At 42.1% G+C, this 16113-nt stretch overlaps 1 protein-coding gene across 3 annotated transcripts in view; it reads right to left on the reverse strand.

Annotated features, from left to right (window-relative positions):
* NCK2 (NCK adaptor protein 2) overlaps positions 1-16113 on the reverse strand; it is a 347404-nt gene that overhangs the window by 18484 nt on the left and 312807 nt on the right. For all 3 annotated transcript variants that reach the window (XM_053707634.1, XM_053707632.1, XM_053707633.1), the window contains one exon: positions 10713-11434. In XM_053707634.1, the coding sequence (XP_053563609.1) occupies positions 10713-11434 (722 nt within the window). The remainder of the gene's footprint in view (positions 1-10712; positions 11435-16113) is intronic.

Genomic DNA, 16113 nt, shown 5'->3' on the forward strand with positions numbered 1-16113 from the left:
AGAACCTTTCTCCAAAAACGGCCTCAGCAGAAGCAAATGTATCAAATTTATAGAATTTTGAAAAAGTGTGAAGAGAGGACCAAGTTGCAGCCTTGCAAATCTGTTCCACAGAAGCTTCATTTTTGAATGCCCATGAGGAAGCAACAGCTCTCATGGAATGAGCCGTAACTCTCTCTGGAGGTTGCTGTCCAGAAGTTTCATAGGCAAATCGTATGATACTCTTCAGCCAAAAAGAAAGAAGTAGCCGTAGCTTTCTGTCCCTTACGTTTTCCAGAGAAAACCACAAACAAGGCAGAAGACTGACGAAAATCCTTAGTCACCTGTAAATAAAATTTTAATGCACTTACCATACAACGTACCAGATTGTGCAGCAGCTGTTCCTTCTGAGAAGACGGATTAGGACATAAAGAAGGAACAACAATCTCCTGATTAATGTTCCGGTCAGAAACTACTTTAGGGAGAAACCCTAATTTGGTACGTAAAACTACCTTATCCAAATGAAAAATAAGGTAAGGAGAATCATACTGTAATGCCGAGAGCTCTGACATTCTACGAGCAGATGAAATAACAAGAAACAAAACTTTCCAAGATAACAACTTAATATCTAAAGAATGCATAGGCTAAAACGGAGCCCCTTGAAGAACCTTAAGAACTAAATTAAGACTCCAGGGAGGAGTAACTGGTTTAAACACAGGCCTGATCCTGACCAAGGCCTGACAAAACGATTGCACGTCTGGTATGTCCGCAGATGTTTATGTAACAAAATAGACAAGGCAGATATTTGACCCTTTAGGGAACTTGCCGATAGGCCCTTCTCCAAACCTTCTTGAAGGAAGAACAGAATTCTAGGAATCCTAACTCTACTCCAAGAGTAGACCTTGGATTCACACCAATATAGATATTTCTGCCATATCTTGTGGTAAATTTTTCTAGTCACATGTTTACGAGCCTGAATCATGGTCTCTATGACCGATTCCGAAAATCCCAGCTTGGATAAAATTAATTGTTCAATCTCCAAGCAGTCCGCTTCAGAGAAACTAGATTTGGATGAAGGAAGGGCCCTTGAAATAGAAGGTCCTTCCTCAAAGGAAGTCTCCAAGGTGGAAGAGATGATATGACCACCAGATCTGCATACCAAATCCTGCGGATCACTGACGCCCTCTCCTGCTTGATTCGAGCAATGACCCAAGGAAGAAGAGCAAACGGAGGAAATAGGTATGCAAAACTGAAATTCTAAGCTACCGCCAGGGCGTCTATCAATACAGCCTTAGGGTCCCTTGACCTCGACCCGTACCTCGAAATCTTGGCATTCTGCAGAGATGCCATGAGATCCAATTCCGGCTGACCCCATTTGAGAATCAGGCTGGAAAACACTTCCGGATGGAGTTCCCACTCCCCCGGGTGAAAGGTCCGTCGGCTCAGGAAGTCCGCCTCCCAGTTGTCCACCCCTGGGATATGGATTGCCGCCAGACAACAATTGTGGGTCTCCGCCCACCGAATTATCTTGGCTATCTCTGTCATGGCTAAGAAACTCTGCGTTCCTCCCTGATGGTTGATGTAAGCCACTGAAGTTATGTTGTTCGACTGGAACCTGATGAACGGAACTGAGGCTAACTGGGGCCAGGCCAGAAGAGCATTGAATATTGCTCTTTGCTCCAGAATGTTTATGGGCAGAACAGACTCTGACTGAGTCCAAGTTCCCTGCGCCTTTAGAGAACCCCAGACTGCTCCCCATCCTAGAAGGCTGGCGTATGGTGTCACAATCACCCAAGAGGGTCTGCGAAAGCAGGTTCCCTGGGAGAGATGATCCTGAGACAACCACCGAAAGAAGAGAATCCCTCATCTCCTGCTCCAGCTGTATTCGTGGAGACAGATCCGCATAATCTACGTTCCATTGACTGAGCATGTTTAACTGCAGAGGTCTGAGGTGGAAACGGGTGAATGGGATGATGTACATTGCCGCTACCATCAGCCCGATTACCTCCATGCACTGAGCCACTGGTGGCCATGGAGCAGATTGAAGCGCTAGGCAAGAAACTTAAATCTTTGATCTCCTGACTTCTTCCAGAAAAATCTTAATTGATAGGGAATCTATTATGGTTCCCAAGAAAGTTACCCTTGTATTTGGAACTCTTTTCCAAATTTACCTTCCATCCGTGAGATTGCAGGAAAGATAACAACATTTCCGTGTGGGACCTTGCCTGTTGAAAAGATGGTGCCTGGACCAGGATGTCATCCAGATAGAGCGCCACTGCAATGCTCCGCAATCGGAGCACCGCTAACAGGGATCCCAGAACCTTTGAGAAAATTCTGGGAGCTGTGGCAAGGCCGAAAGGAAGAGCCACGACTTGGAAGTGTTTGTCTAGAAAAGCAAACCGTAGAAACTTGCGATGATCCCTGTGAATGGGAACATGCAGGTATGCGTCCATTAAATTCAGTGTTGTAATAAATTGACCCTCTTGGACCAAAGGAAGAATGGAACAAATAGTTTCCATCTTGAAGGACGGTACTCTGAGGAATTTGTTTAGACTCTTGAGATCTAAAATTGGTCTGAAGGTTCCCTCCTTTTTGGGAACCACAAACATTTTAGAATAAAACCCCAGACCCCGTTTCTGCATCGGAACAGGAACTATCACTCCCAGGTCGGAGAGGTCCCGTGCACAGTGTAAGAACGCCTCTCTTTTTGTCTGGTCTACAGATAATCTTGAAAGCAGAAATATGCCTCTGGAAGGAAAATTCTTGAACTCTAGTTTGTATCCCTGGGACACTATGTCTACTGCCCAGGGATCCTGCCCCAGTCCCGGATCGGGGGCAGACCTTTCATGCTGTCTTTGATTCAATAGTCGGCTTTTTTGATTGTTTTCCCTTGTTCCAAGACTGATTGGGTCTCCAGGAAGGTTTAGACTGATCTTGCTTGGAAGAGGAAGCGGAAGAATTTCCCTTGAAATTTTGTAAGGAACAAAAATTACTCTGACATCCCTTTTGCTTGTTTCTCTTATCCCGAGGGAGAAGATGACCCTTTCCTCACGTAATATCAGAGATTATTTCCGTCAAACCCGGTCCAAACAAGGTCTTTCCCTTGTAAGGATTTGCCAAAAGTTTAGACTTAGAGGACACATCCGCAGACCAAGATTTTAACCATAAAGCTCTGCGGGCTAGTACAGCAAAACCTGAAATCTTTGCTCCCAGTTTGATAACCTGTAGGGAAGCATCAGTAATAAAGGAAATAGCCAACTTAAGGGCTTTTATCCTATCCTGAATCTCATCAAGGGGAGTGTCTGTCCGAATAGCATCAGAAAACGCATCAAACCAATATGCCGCCGCACTAGTGACGGTAGCAATGCACACAGCAGGTTGCCATTGTAAACCTTGGTGTACATACATCTTCTTGAGTAACCCCTCTAATTTTTTGTCCATAGGATCTTTAAAGGCACACATATCTTCTATGGGGATAGTAGTTCTCTTGGCCAGAGTGGAAAAAGCTCCTTCCACCTTGGGTACTGTTTGCCAAGCCTCCTTGATAGAGTCTGCTATGGAAAACATCTTTTTAAATATAGGAGATGGGGAAAAGGGATACCCGGTCTCTCCCATTCCTTAGCAATGATCTCAGAAGCTCGGTCAGGAACTGGAAAAACCTCTACTGATGAAGTAACATCAAAATATTTATTTAGCTTACTGGATTTCTTAGGATTAACTACGACCATAGTGTCGCTGTCATCCAATGTAGCTAAAACCTCTTTGAGTAACAGACGGAGGTGTTCTAGCTTAAACCTGAAAGATACAACTTCAGTATAAGCAATAGGAATTACACTGTCAGAATCTGAAATTTCACCTTCAGATGCTACCGAAGTATCCTCCTCCTCAGGGTTCTGGGAGGGGGCATTCGAAATAGCAATAACTGCGTCAGAAACCTCGCTTACTGAAATTTTGTTTATCCTCTTACGCTTTCCCTGTAACATGGGAAAAGCAGACAACGCATCAGAAACTGCAGAAGACATGAGAGAATTTATTTTTTTGCAACGTAACTCCAGGAGGAGCTAGAGAGGAAGCGCAGGGCACAAGAAAACGATCCGGAACTCAGCAGGAGAGGAATGGAGCCGTTCTACGGTCCTAGAAACCCATGCTTGTTCAGCGAATCATGCGTTTCTAGAGAGACACTGAAGAATCTTTTACTCCGCGATGTGTCTCACTCTGAAGCGCAATAAAAGTGGCGCGCAAACCCAGATTACCGCCTTACATTGATCCGCCCATCGTGGGCGTTCCCAAAAAACAATCCTCCGGCCATCTTTAACTATAGCTTTCTCTCTTAGCCCCAGTGCCTGCAGAATAAAGTCTGTCTAAAAGTCCTCTCCAGTATAGGAGAGTTTTCACGTGTCCCACATATAATAAAGTGCCCTCATTTCTGAGTCCTTTATAATGTCTTTCAAATAAAGTGCCCACTTCTTTCTGAGTGTTTCCTTGTCCCAGAAATAATAAAGTTAGCACTTACCTCACACATCTGCCTGAGAGCAAAACAGCTCACCAGGTTTGAGAGGTCCTCTCCCTCACATCGACCTGTGGAAAGGAATAAAGACCGAGTAATTTCACTCAGGCTTTAGGCGTTAGGGCAGCATCAGTATATGGGAGGCGCAGTGAGAATTATGTCCCACCAGTTCCCATTGCTCTAAAGCCACCACTGCCCTACTGAAGAGACTGATGTGGACTACGGCTACACCCTAGGACAAAGCAGCACAATCTTGCACTACTTAAAAAATAATAAAATCTTGCATGAAGAATCTTTTTCTAACACCTAACTTTACCGTAGGCAAAGAGAATGACTGGAGTGGGAGGGAAGGGAGGTGATATTTAGCAGCTTTGCTGTGGTGCTCTTTGCGCCTCCTGCTGGGCAGGAGTGATATATCCCATTAGTAATTAAATGATCCGTGGATTCATCGTGTCATTAGAAAGAAAAAACAGAATTTATGCTTACCTGATAAATTACTTTTTCTTGCGGTGTATCCAGTCCACAGATTCATCCTTTACTTGTGGGATATTCTCATTCCCTACAGGAAGTAGCAAAGAGAGCACACAGCAAAGCTGTCCATATAGCTCCCCCTCTAGCTCCACCCCCCAGTCATTCGACCAAAGGTTAGGAAGAAAAAAGGAGAAACCATAGGGTGCAGTGGTGGCTGTAGTTTAAACAAATTTTTTTTTACCTGACTTAAATGCCAGGGCGGGCTGTGGACTGGATACACCGCAAGAGAAAGTAATTTATCAGGTAAGCATAAATTCTGTTTTCTCTTGCAAGGTGTATCCAGTCCACGGATTCATACTTTACTTGTGGGATACCAATACCAAAGCTTTAGGACACGGATGAAGGGAGGGAACAAGACAGGTACCTTAAACGGAAGGCACCACTGCTTGTAAAACCTTTCTCCCAAAAATAGCCTCCGAAGAAGCAAAAGTATCAAATTTGTAAAATTTGGCAAAAGTATGCAGTGAAGACCAAGTCGCTGCCTTACAAATCTGTTCAACAGAAGCCTCATTTTTGAAAGTCCATGTGGAAGCCACTGCTCTGGTAGAATGAGCAGTAATTCTTTCAGGAGGCTGCTGGCCAGCAGTCTCATAGGCCAAACGGATGATGCTTTTCAGCCAAAAGGAAAGAGAGGTAGCAGTCGCTTTCTGACCTCTCCTCTAACCAGAATAGATAACAAACAAGGAAGATGTTTGTCTGAAATCCTTAGTTGCTTGTAAATAGAACTTTAAAGCACGAACTACATCAAGATTGTGTAATAGACGTTCCTTCTTCGAAGATGGATTAGGACACAGAGAAGGAACAACTATTTCCTGGTTAATATTCTCGTTAGAAACAACTTTAGGAAGAAAACCAGGCTTGATACGCAAAACTTTCTTATCTGCGTGGAACACTAGGTAAGGTGAATCACACTGTAAGGCAGATAATTCTGAAACTCTTCGAGCAGAAGAGATAACTATCAAAAACAAAACTTTCCAAGATAACAACTTAATGTCTATGGAATGTAAAGGTTCAAACGGAACCCCTTGAAGAACTGAAAGAACTAGATTCAAACTCCATGGCGGAGCCACAGGTTTATAGACAGGCTTGATTCTGACTAAAGCCTGAGCAAACGCTTGAACGTCTGGTACCTCTGCCAGACGCTTGTGTAACAGGATAGACAAAGCAGAAATTTGTCCTTTTTAAGGAACTGACAATCCTTTCTCCAATCCTTCTTGGAGAAAGGACAATATCCTGGGAATCCTAAACTAAATTTGGATGCTTGAACGGACCCTGTATTTGAAGATTCTACCTCATTGGAAGTGTCCATGGTGGGACAGATGACATGTCCACTAGGTCTGCATACCAAGTCCTGCGTGGCCACGCAGGCGCTATCAGAATCACTGAAGCCTTCTCCTGCTTGAGAGGAAACAGTGGAAAAACATAAGCCAGATTGAAGGACCAAGGTGCTGCTAGAGCACGGGACCTGGACCCGTAGATAGGAAGTTTGGTGTTCTGACGGGACGCCATCAGATCCATCTCTGGGGTGCCCCATAGCTGAGTCAGTTGGGCAAATACCTCCGGGTGGAGTTCCCACTCCCCCGGGTGAAAAGTCTGATGACTTAGAAAATCCGCCTCCCAGTTGTCTACTCCTGGGATGTGAATTGCTGAGAGATGGCAGGAGTGATCCTCCACCCACCTGATTATTTTGGTTACTTCCATCATCGCTAGGAAACCCTTGTCCCCCCCCTGATGATTGACGTAAGCTACAGTCGTGATGTTGTCCGACTGAAATCTGATGAATTTGGCCGCCGCTAGTTGAGGCCATGCCTGAAGAGCGGTGAATATCGCCCTCAGTTCCAGAATGATTATCGGGAGAAGAGTTTCTTCCCGAGACCATAAGCCCTGAGCTTTCAGGGAGTCCTAGACCGCACCCCAGCCTAACAGGTCGTTACAATGATCCACTCTGGCCTGCGGAAACATGTTCCTTGAGACAGGTGATCCTGAGACAACCACCAGAGAAGAGAATCTCTGGTCTCCTGGTCCAACTGAATTTGAGGAGACAAATCTGCATAATCCCCATTCCACTATTTGAGCATGCATAGTTGCAGTGGTCTGAGATGTATCAGAGCAAAAGGGGCTATGTCCATTGCCGCAACCATTAGTCCGATTGTCTCCATGCACTGAGCCACAGATGGCCGAGGAATGGAATAAAGAGCTCGGCAAGTAGTTAAGAGTTTTAGCTTTCTGACCTCCGTCAGAAATATTTTCATTTCTACCGAGTCTATCAGGGTTCCTAGGAATGGAACTCTTGTGAGGGGGGAGGGAGAACTCTTTTTTGATGTTCACCTTCCACCCATGAGACCTCAGAAAGGCCAATACAATCTCCGTGTGAGACTTGGTTCTTTGGAAAGTTGACGCCTGAATTAAGATGTCGTCTAGGTAAGGCGCCACTGCTATGCCCCGCGGTCTTAGAACCGCCAGGAGGGACCCTAGCACCTTTGTGAAAATTCTGGGAGCAGTGGCCAACCCGAAAGGAAGAGCCACAAACTGAAAATGCTTGTCCAGAAAGGCGAACCTGAGAAACTGGTGATGATCTTTGTGGATAGGAATGTGCAGATATGCATCCTTTAGATCCACGGTAGTCATATATTGACCCTCCTGGATCATTAGTAAGATTGTCCGAATGGTCTCCATCTTGAATGATGGGACTCTGAGGAATTTGTTTAGAATTTTGAGATCCAGGATTGGTCTGAAAGTTCCTTCTTTTTTGGGAACCACAAACAGGCTTGAGTAAAACCCCAGTCCTTGCTCTGCAATTGGAACTGGGTGGATCACTCCCATTGGATGTAGATCTTCTACACAGCGTAAAAACGCCTCTTTCTTTGTCTGATCTGTAGACAGACGAGAAATGTGGAACCTTCCCCTTGGAGGAGAGTCCTTGAATTCTAGAAGGTATCCCTGGGCTACAATCTCTAATGCCCAAGGATCGTGTACATCTCTTGCCCAGGCCTGAGCGAAGAGAGAGAGTCTGCCCCCTACTAGATCCGGTCCCGGATCGGGGGCTACCCCTTCATGCTGTCTTGGTGGCATCTGCAGGCTTTTTGGCCTGTTTACCCTTATTCCAGCCCTGGTAAGGTTTCCAGTTTGCCTTGGGCTGTGAAGCGTTACCCTCTTGCTTTGCAGCCGGAGAGGATGAAGCAGGGCCGTTCCTGAAATTGCGAAAGGAATGAAAATTAGCTTTGTTCTTTGTTTTAAAGGTTTTGTCCTGAGGGAGAGCATGGCGTTTTGTCCTGAGGGAGAGCATGGCCTTTTCCCCCGGTGATATCTGAAATAATGTCTTTCAATTCAGGCCCGAATAGGGTCTTCCCTTTGAAAGAAATGTTCAAAAGCTTGGATTTAGACGACACATCGGCCGACCAGGACTTTAGCCATAGCGCCATGCGCACCAAAATGGCGAAACCTGAATTTTTCACCGCTAACTTAGCTATTTGGAAAGCGGCGTCAGTGATAAAAGAATTAGCTAGCTTTAGAGCCTTAATTCTATCCATAATTTCCTCATATGAGGTCTCCGTCTGGAGCGAGTCTTCCAGCGCCTCAAACCAGAAACCAGCTGCAGTAGTTACAGGAATAATGCAGGCAATAGGTTGGAGAAGAAAACCTTGTTGAACAAAAATTTTCTTAAGTAAACCCTCTAATTTTTTATCCATAGGGTCTTTAAAAGCACAACTGTCTTCAATTGGTATGGTTGTGCGTTTAGCTAGTGTAGAAACAGCCCCCTCCACCCCGCATGGGGTCAGATATGGGGAACATTTTCTTAAAAACAGGAGGGGGGACAAAAGGGACACCTGGCCTATCCCACTCCCTAGTAACGATATCCGCAATCCTCTTAGGGACCGGAAACGCATCCGTGTAAACAGGGACCTCTAGGTACTTGTCCATTTTACACAATTTCTCTGGGATCACCAAAGGGTCACAGTCATCCAGAGTAGCTAATACCTCCCTAAGTAAAACACGGAGGTGTTCTAGTTTAAATTTAAAAGCCAATGTATCTGAATCTGTCTGAGGAGGAACTCTTCCTGAATCAGAGACTTCTCCCTCAGACATCAAATCCCTCGTTCCCACTTCAGAGCGTTGTGAGGGTATATCGGATACGGCTACCAAAGCGTCAGAATGCTCATAATCTGTTCTTAAAACGGAGCTATCACGCTTTGCAGGTAACACGGGCAGTTTAGATAAGAAGACTGTAAGAGAATTATCCATGTCTGCCGCTAAGTCTTGTAATGTAAAAGGGTTAGACGCACTAGAGGTACTAGGCGTCGCTTGCGCGGGCGTAACTGGTTGTGACACTTGGGGAGAGGCAGACGGGCTACCCTTGTTACCTTCAGTCTGAGAATCATCTTGGGCCACATTCTTAAGTGCAACAATATGATCTTTAAAGTGTATAGACATATCAGTACAAGTGGGACACATTCTGAGAAGGGGTTCCACCATGGCTTCTAAACACATTGAACAAGGATTTTCCTTAGTGTCAGACATGTTTAACAGACTAGTACACAAACAGGCTTGGAAATCACTTTAATCAAATTAAAAACACAATTTGAAAAAAAAGTTACTGTGCCTTTAAGAGATAAAAGGAGCACACAATTTTACAAAACAGTGAAAAATGCATCAATCTTTCTGAAAATTTCGCAGTATGTAGCTAAAGCCTTAATAAGATTGCACCACAAGTTTCAAAACGATTAACCCCTTAATGCCCAAACCGGAGCAGCCTAAAGCCAACACCCAGTTAAATCACTACAGCACCTTGCCACAGCCTTGCAGTGGCCCTACCTGCCCTTAGGGATCAGATTTGGGGGAATATAGCTTCTTTTAGGCCCTCAAACATCAGCAGGACCCTCCATGTGAAACAGCATGAACTTCTCTGCAATTCTAAGGCCCCTCCCACTCTACCCCGGAGCTGTGAGGCCTAGTAAATCACTCCTAAGTGACTAAAAAACAGCCATGTAGTAATAACCCCAGAAAGAACCCAAAAGGGCTTTCAAAGTGTCTTGCAAAACGATTTTTCCTTAGCCAAACAATCGATTGCCCTGAATAAGTGTCAACCAGTATATTAGCCCTATTATGTAAGCATTCAATTCCTTACTAAGTCTGTGAACATAGCTTACCCTCCCCTCATGGGATATTGTCAGTCTCTTCTAGCATTATCTCAGTCTTGTCTAGAAATAAATGACTGAACATACCTTATTGCAGATCACCCTGCAAACTGTTCCCCCCAACTGAAGTTTTCTGGTACTCCTCAGTCCTGTGTGGGAACAGCAGTGGATTTTAGTTACAACATGCTAAAATCATTTTCCGCTCAGCAGAAATCTTCATCACTTTTCTGCTAGAGAGTAAATAGTACAAACCGGTACCATTTAAAATAACAAACTTTTGATTGAAGATAATAAAACTACAATTCTAACACCACATTCACTTTACACTCCCGAGAGAGACCCTAGTGCTTAGAGCCAGCAAAGAGAATGACTGGGGGGTGGAGCTAGAGGGGGAGCTATATGGACAGCTTTGCTGTGTGCTCTCTTTGCCACTTCCTGTAGGGAATGAGAATATCCCACAAGTAAAGGATGAATCCATGGACTGGATACACCTTGCAAGAGAAAGGTTTATTAAAAAATAAATGTAAACTTAAGTGCTACAATAAAGCTTGGAAAATACTCACCGAAGATTCACTGTCTCTAACAAGGAAATCTCCTTCAACTCCTCTTTCATTCAGGGCACATTCAGCTTGATGGCGTGTAACACTCCCATAATACCATGGTCTCCCTGCAAAACGTCCCGTACAAGCAGGCCCTGTGTAGCTTATCTGATTTACATGTGAACTGTTCATGGAAGGGCCATCACTTAAAATTACAACATAGTTTTTGGGAACAAGGCCAATTTGTCCACTTGAGTTTTTACATTTCCACCATTCAGGGTCATTTTCTGGTTTTTCAATCACCTCCATAATCTCTCCTTTCTCAAAGTTAAGCTCTTCTTCAGTAACAGAACTAAATGGATAAAGTGTCTGAACAATGTGGAGTATTTTAGTGTTTTGCCCATTGCTCATAGATGCTCCTTTTCTCAAACTAAGAAAACTGGGGGAATCTGCTGTTGCTTCATCCCCTTCCTCCACAACATAGTTTGATGGAAACCATCCAACCTGTCCATTGTGTGACCCACGCCACCAGCCATCACTGCACTTTTCCATCACCATCACCCGAGATCCTTTAACCAGAGACAGCTCATCATCTCTTTCAGCAAGATATGCAAACTTAACATAAGCTGGAATGTTTAAGTCATAGATCCGGTCTGAACCGCTTCCGTTGGATGGATACTCTGCATCAGTGCTTGGTGTGGGGGAGGCATCTCGAGCACTTGTCTTCCTTTTTGTTTTGCCCAAACCTAAACAAATTAAACATAAATGGATAGAAGATCTGATTTACTTGCAAGTTGTTGTGTGGGTTAAACATACATTTTAAGAATCCTCTTAAAAGTAAAGATTGTGGCAAATTAAATGTACAGTCTGAAACAGATTAGAACATAACTAAAAGCAATAAATAACCAGAATGTTAAGCCATGAACCATCTGTAGAAAATCTGAAGATTGAAATATATGTTACCTTTAAACTACCTTATTAGAACACTTTACAAACCCACACTACAGGATGCCTGTGCTGCTTAAAAACCAGGGCCTGGTAACTAGGAAGGTTAACAATGATAAATTAAGCAAATACCTTAAAGGGACGTACACTAGATTTTTCTATGCATAAATGTTTCATAGATAATCCATTTTTATAGCCAATGTGGGAGTGTTTTTGTAACAATGTATAGTTTTGATTATTTTTTGATAACACTGTGCTAATTTTCAGACTTAACCAAGCCCCAAAGTTTTAGATGTATACTGATGTCTATAGATTTGCTGTGGCTCCTGTTTGTATAATCTCTCCTTTCAGATGCAAGAAAGGGGGGAGTGTCTGCTGTTCCTGTTTCCCTGGCCCCTTTCGCTATGTGTCCCAGCCTAACCTCATCAACAGTGCTAAATTGGGAGCTTCTAGGTACGTTTTTAAAAGGTTTTATACTGGATTTTTAGATCAGTATCTGTGCATATTCTTCTTTATAGTAGTGTCTATTAAATGCAGTTATATGAAAATTGGTGTATAATGTCCCTTTAAGATCCTCTTCATGAGTGTGGGATGTTTGGTTAACCTTGCAAACAGGAGTTTAAAAAAAAAAAAGGAAATGATGCCCCTTTTTTAGTTTATATAAAGCTCACTTGTGTACATACAATTTATAAAACAAAACAAAAAAAAACGCATGTGATGGCTGCTCCCAAGTGCTCAAAGTGTGTGAGTCTATAATACTGCCTTGCTCCTCGGTTTGGGAGAAATTTGTCAAGCCTTGCCTTACTAAATTATGAATCAAAAGTCATATAATTGTTGTATAACTAAACAGCAACAATGTAAACATTTCACAAACAAAAAAATTAAATTTGAAGCCAAGAGAAATAGTGATTTTTTTTTGCAAATCGGACTATAACATGATGCAGGCAACGTAAAACAAGATAAGATTCTAGACAAAATTTAAAAGGAACATTAACCCCTTAATGACCACAACACTTTTCCATTTTCTGTCCGTTTGGGACCAAGGCTATTTTTACATTTTTGCGTTTTTTGTGTTTAACTGTAATTTTCCTCTTACTCATTTACTGTACCCACACATATTATATACAGTTTTTCTCGCCATTAAATGGGCTAAAGATACAATTATTTTCATCATATCTTATAATCTACTATAAAAAAAAATTTAAAATGAGGAAAAAAATGGAAAAAACACACTTTTTCTAACTTTGACCCCCAAAATCTGTTACACATCTACAACCACCAAAAAACACCCATGCTAAATAGTTTCAAAATTTTGTCCTGAGTTTAGAAATACCCAATGTTTACATGTTCTTTGCTTTTTTTGCAAGTTATAGGGCAATAAATACAAGTAAAACTTTGCTATTTCCAAACAACTTTTTTCAAAATTAGCGCTAGTTACATTGGGACACTGATATCTTTCTTTAATATCCCTTGACATGTATATATTTTTTTTTTAGAAGATATCCCAAAGTATTGATCTAGGCCCATTTTGATATATTTCATGCCACCATTTCCCAGCCAAATGAGATCAAATAAAAAAAAAAATGTTCACTTTTTCACAATTTTTTTCACAAACTTTAGGTTTCTCACTGAAATTATTTGTAAACAACTTGTGCAATTATGGCACAAATGGTTGTAAAAGCTTCTCTGGGATCCCCTTTGTTCAGAAACAGCAGACATATATGGCTTTGGCATTGCTTTTTGGTAATTAGAAGGCCGCTAAATGCCACTGCGCACCACACGTGTATTATGCCCAGCAGTGGAGGGGTTAATTAGGGAGCATGTAGGGAGCTTCTAGGGTTAATTTTAGCTTTAGTGTAGTAGAAAACCCCAAGTATTGATCTAGGACCATCTTGGTATATTTCATGCCACCATTTCACTGCCAAATGCGATCAAATAAAAAAAAAAATCACTTTTTCACAATTTAAGCTTTCTCACTGAAATTATTTATGAACAGCTTGTGCAATTATGGCACAAATGGTTGTAAAAGTTTCTCTGTGATCCCCTTTGTTCAGAAATAGCAGACATATATGGCGTTGGCGTTGCTTTTTGGTAATTAGAAGGCCACTAAATGCAGCTGCGCACCACACGTGAATTATGCTCAGCAGTAAAGGGGTTAATTAGGGAGCTTGTAGGGTTAATTTTAGCTTTAGTGTAGTAGACAACCCAAAGTATTTATCTAGGCCCATTTTGGTATATTTCAGGCCACCATTTCACCGCCAAATGCGATCAAATTAAAAAAAAAAATCACTTTTTCACAAACTTTAGGTTTCTCACTGAAATTATTTATGAACAGCTTGTGCAATTATGGCACAAATGGTTGTAAATGCTTCTCTGGGATCCCCTTTGTTCAGAAATAGCAGACATATATGGCTTTGGCGTTGCTTTTTGGTAATTAGAAGGCCGCTAAATGCCACTGCGCACCACAAGTGTATTATGCCCAGCAGTGGAGGGGTTAATTAGGGAGCATGTAGTGAGCTTCTAGGGTTAATTTTAGCTTTAGTTTAGTGTAGTAGACAACCCCAAGAATTAATCTAGGCCCATCTTGGTATATTTCATGCCACCATTTCACCGCCAAATGCGATCAGGTGTTGTCTTTCAATGCTTCAGGTGCTTTTTTCCGTGGTGCAAAACAATCTGTGGGATTTCTCACGCCAAGAGTCAATTAGTGTGGCATCACAGGGAGCTCCTGAAAAAAGCACCTGAAGCATTGAAAGACAACACCTGTTCACAAGCGTGAGTCAGTTCCTGATTATAAGCAGCGCACACCTGAGCGTCCCAGAGATGGCGGTGGAAAAGTGAGCTGTTTGTTTGCTGGTCCCAAAAAGATCCTTGCCTGTGTAACGAGAACATTCACGGGTGAAAGATAAAGGGACTGGATGTCACCGCTCACAGCCTGGATGCGTGCACCTTTGCTTTGTGTAGTCTGCCCTGGAAGAAGACATACAGCCCTGAAGAGGCGGAGTAGCGCTGGACTAAGCGCAGTGTATGTATACCGGGAGATATAACAGGGGACTCACCTGAAGATACGGTAACTTAAAATACATGATCTTTACAGTATATCAACTTGCCAGTAACTTCAAAGTTGAGAGCAATATGGATAAGAAATACTGAAGATAACTGTTGGCTGTATCTTTCTTACGGGACATGTTTGTTTCTACAATGGTGCTAAGTGTGTGCATATATCCTTTATTTCAGTTATGCTAGCATGGGAAGTTCTAGAAGACTTTCACAGTGATTACCTGCTACATATCTGTGGGACTGTCATATCTTGTTAACCTAGCTGAGCAAGTCAGAGGCAGTTACAATTTGTTCAGTGTCTCTAGTTGTATGCTACATTGTTATAGAGATACATTTATATATTTGCTACTATGTATTTATATATTGCTGCTTTCATTAGATAGCATTTTTTTGAACAGACGTAATTGCATTTTCTATATAAAGCTGTCTGTTATATGAAGTACTTTAATCTGATTGGGTTAACGTTAGATATGACTGGCCAGTCAATTATGTGTTAGGCATTTATTTTAATGTGTTTTCATTACGTGCAGGTTTTCTGCTCATTGATGAGACAGGGGTCCACTGTTTGTAGGATCTTTCTCTGAAATAAATACATTTATATGACTTTTCTCAACAAAAGAGTGCTGATATCCCTTACTTTTTTATGGTATTTGTCGAAATATCATAACTTTATCTTCCTTAACAAGGTCATACATATATATATATATATATATATATATATATATATATATATATATATATATATATATATACATACACACACATATATTTACACACACACATACATACATACATGGACTACACTCTTAAACAACCTGGGCACATATCCTATGACCCTGCTTAACTCACAGCCCTGGGTGCTCACCAGCATTCAAAGACAGCTGCACATCTTGGGAAATTACAAAGGCCAAAGTCTCAAATGACTCAAGCACCAGTGGTACAAATTAGGTGTGCAAAGCTGGAGGAGCCACTGCTCAAAGACTCCCAAATATCCAAATCAAAGAAAGTCCAGCAGCACCACAGTAGTTTATCTTTCAAGCTTTATTAGTACCTGGAGGTAAAAACATGACGTTTCGGGCTCAGTAGCCCTTAATCACATGACCCTCATGCTGAATACAACATCCTTAAATACCCCCCACCACAGGTGTGTACAATCACATTCTAATCTTGTACCTGTTACAATTCTATACTACTATCGCCACCTAGTGGTGTAAATCAATTATTACATCAAATAAATTCTATAAAAAAGTCTAACAGTGTTACATATTCGTATTTCAACTGCATCTTACATTTCATAACAAAATCACAGAACAACGCGCAATTTAATATTTACAATTCACAAAAATGGAAATGAGGGATAATTCTTCATCTTGGTCCTTTATATCTAGAAAGGAAAATATTGTAGAATCTGCAAAATCAC

Source organism: Bombina bombina, chromosome 3, assembly GCF_027579735.1.
Source record: "Bombina bombina isolate aBomBom1 chromosome 3, aBomBom1.pri, whole genome shotgun sequence".
NCBI lineage: Eukaryota > Metazoa > Chordata > Amphibia > Anura > Bombinatoridae > Bombina > Bombina bombina.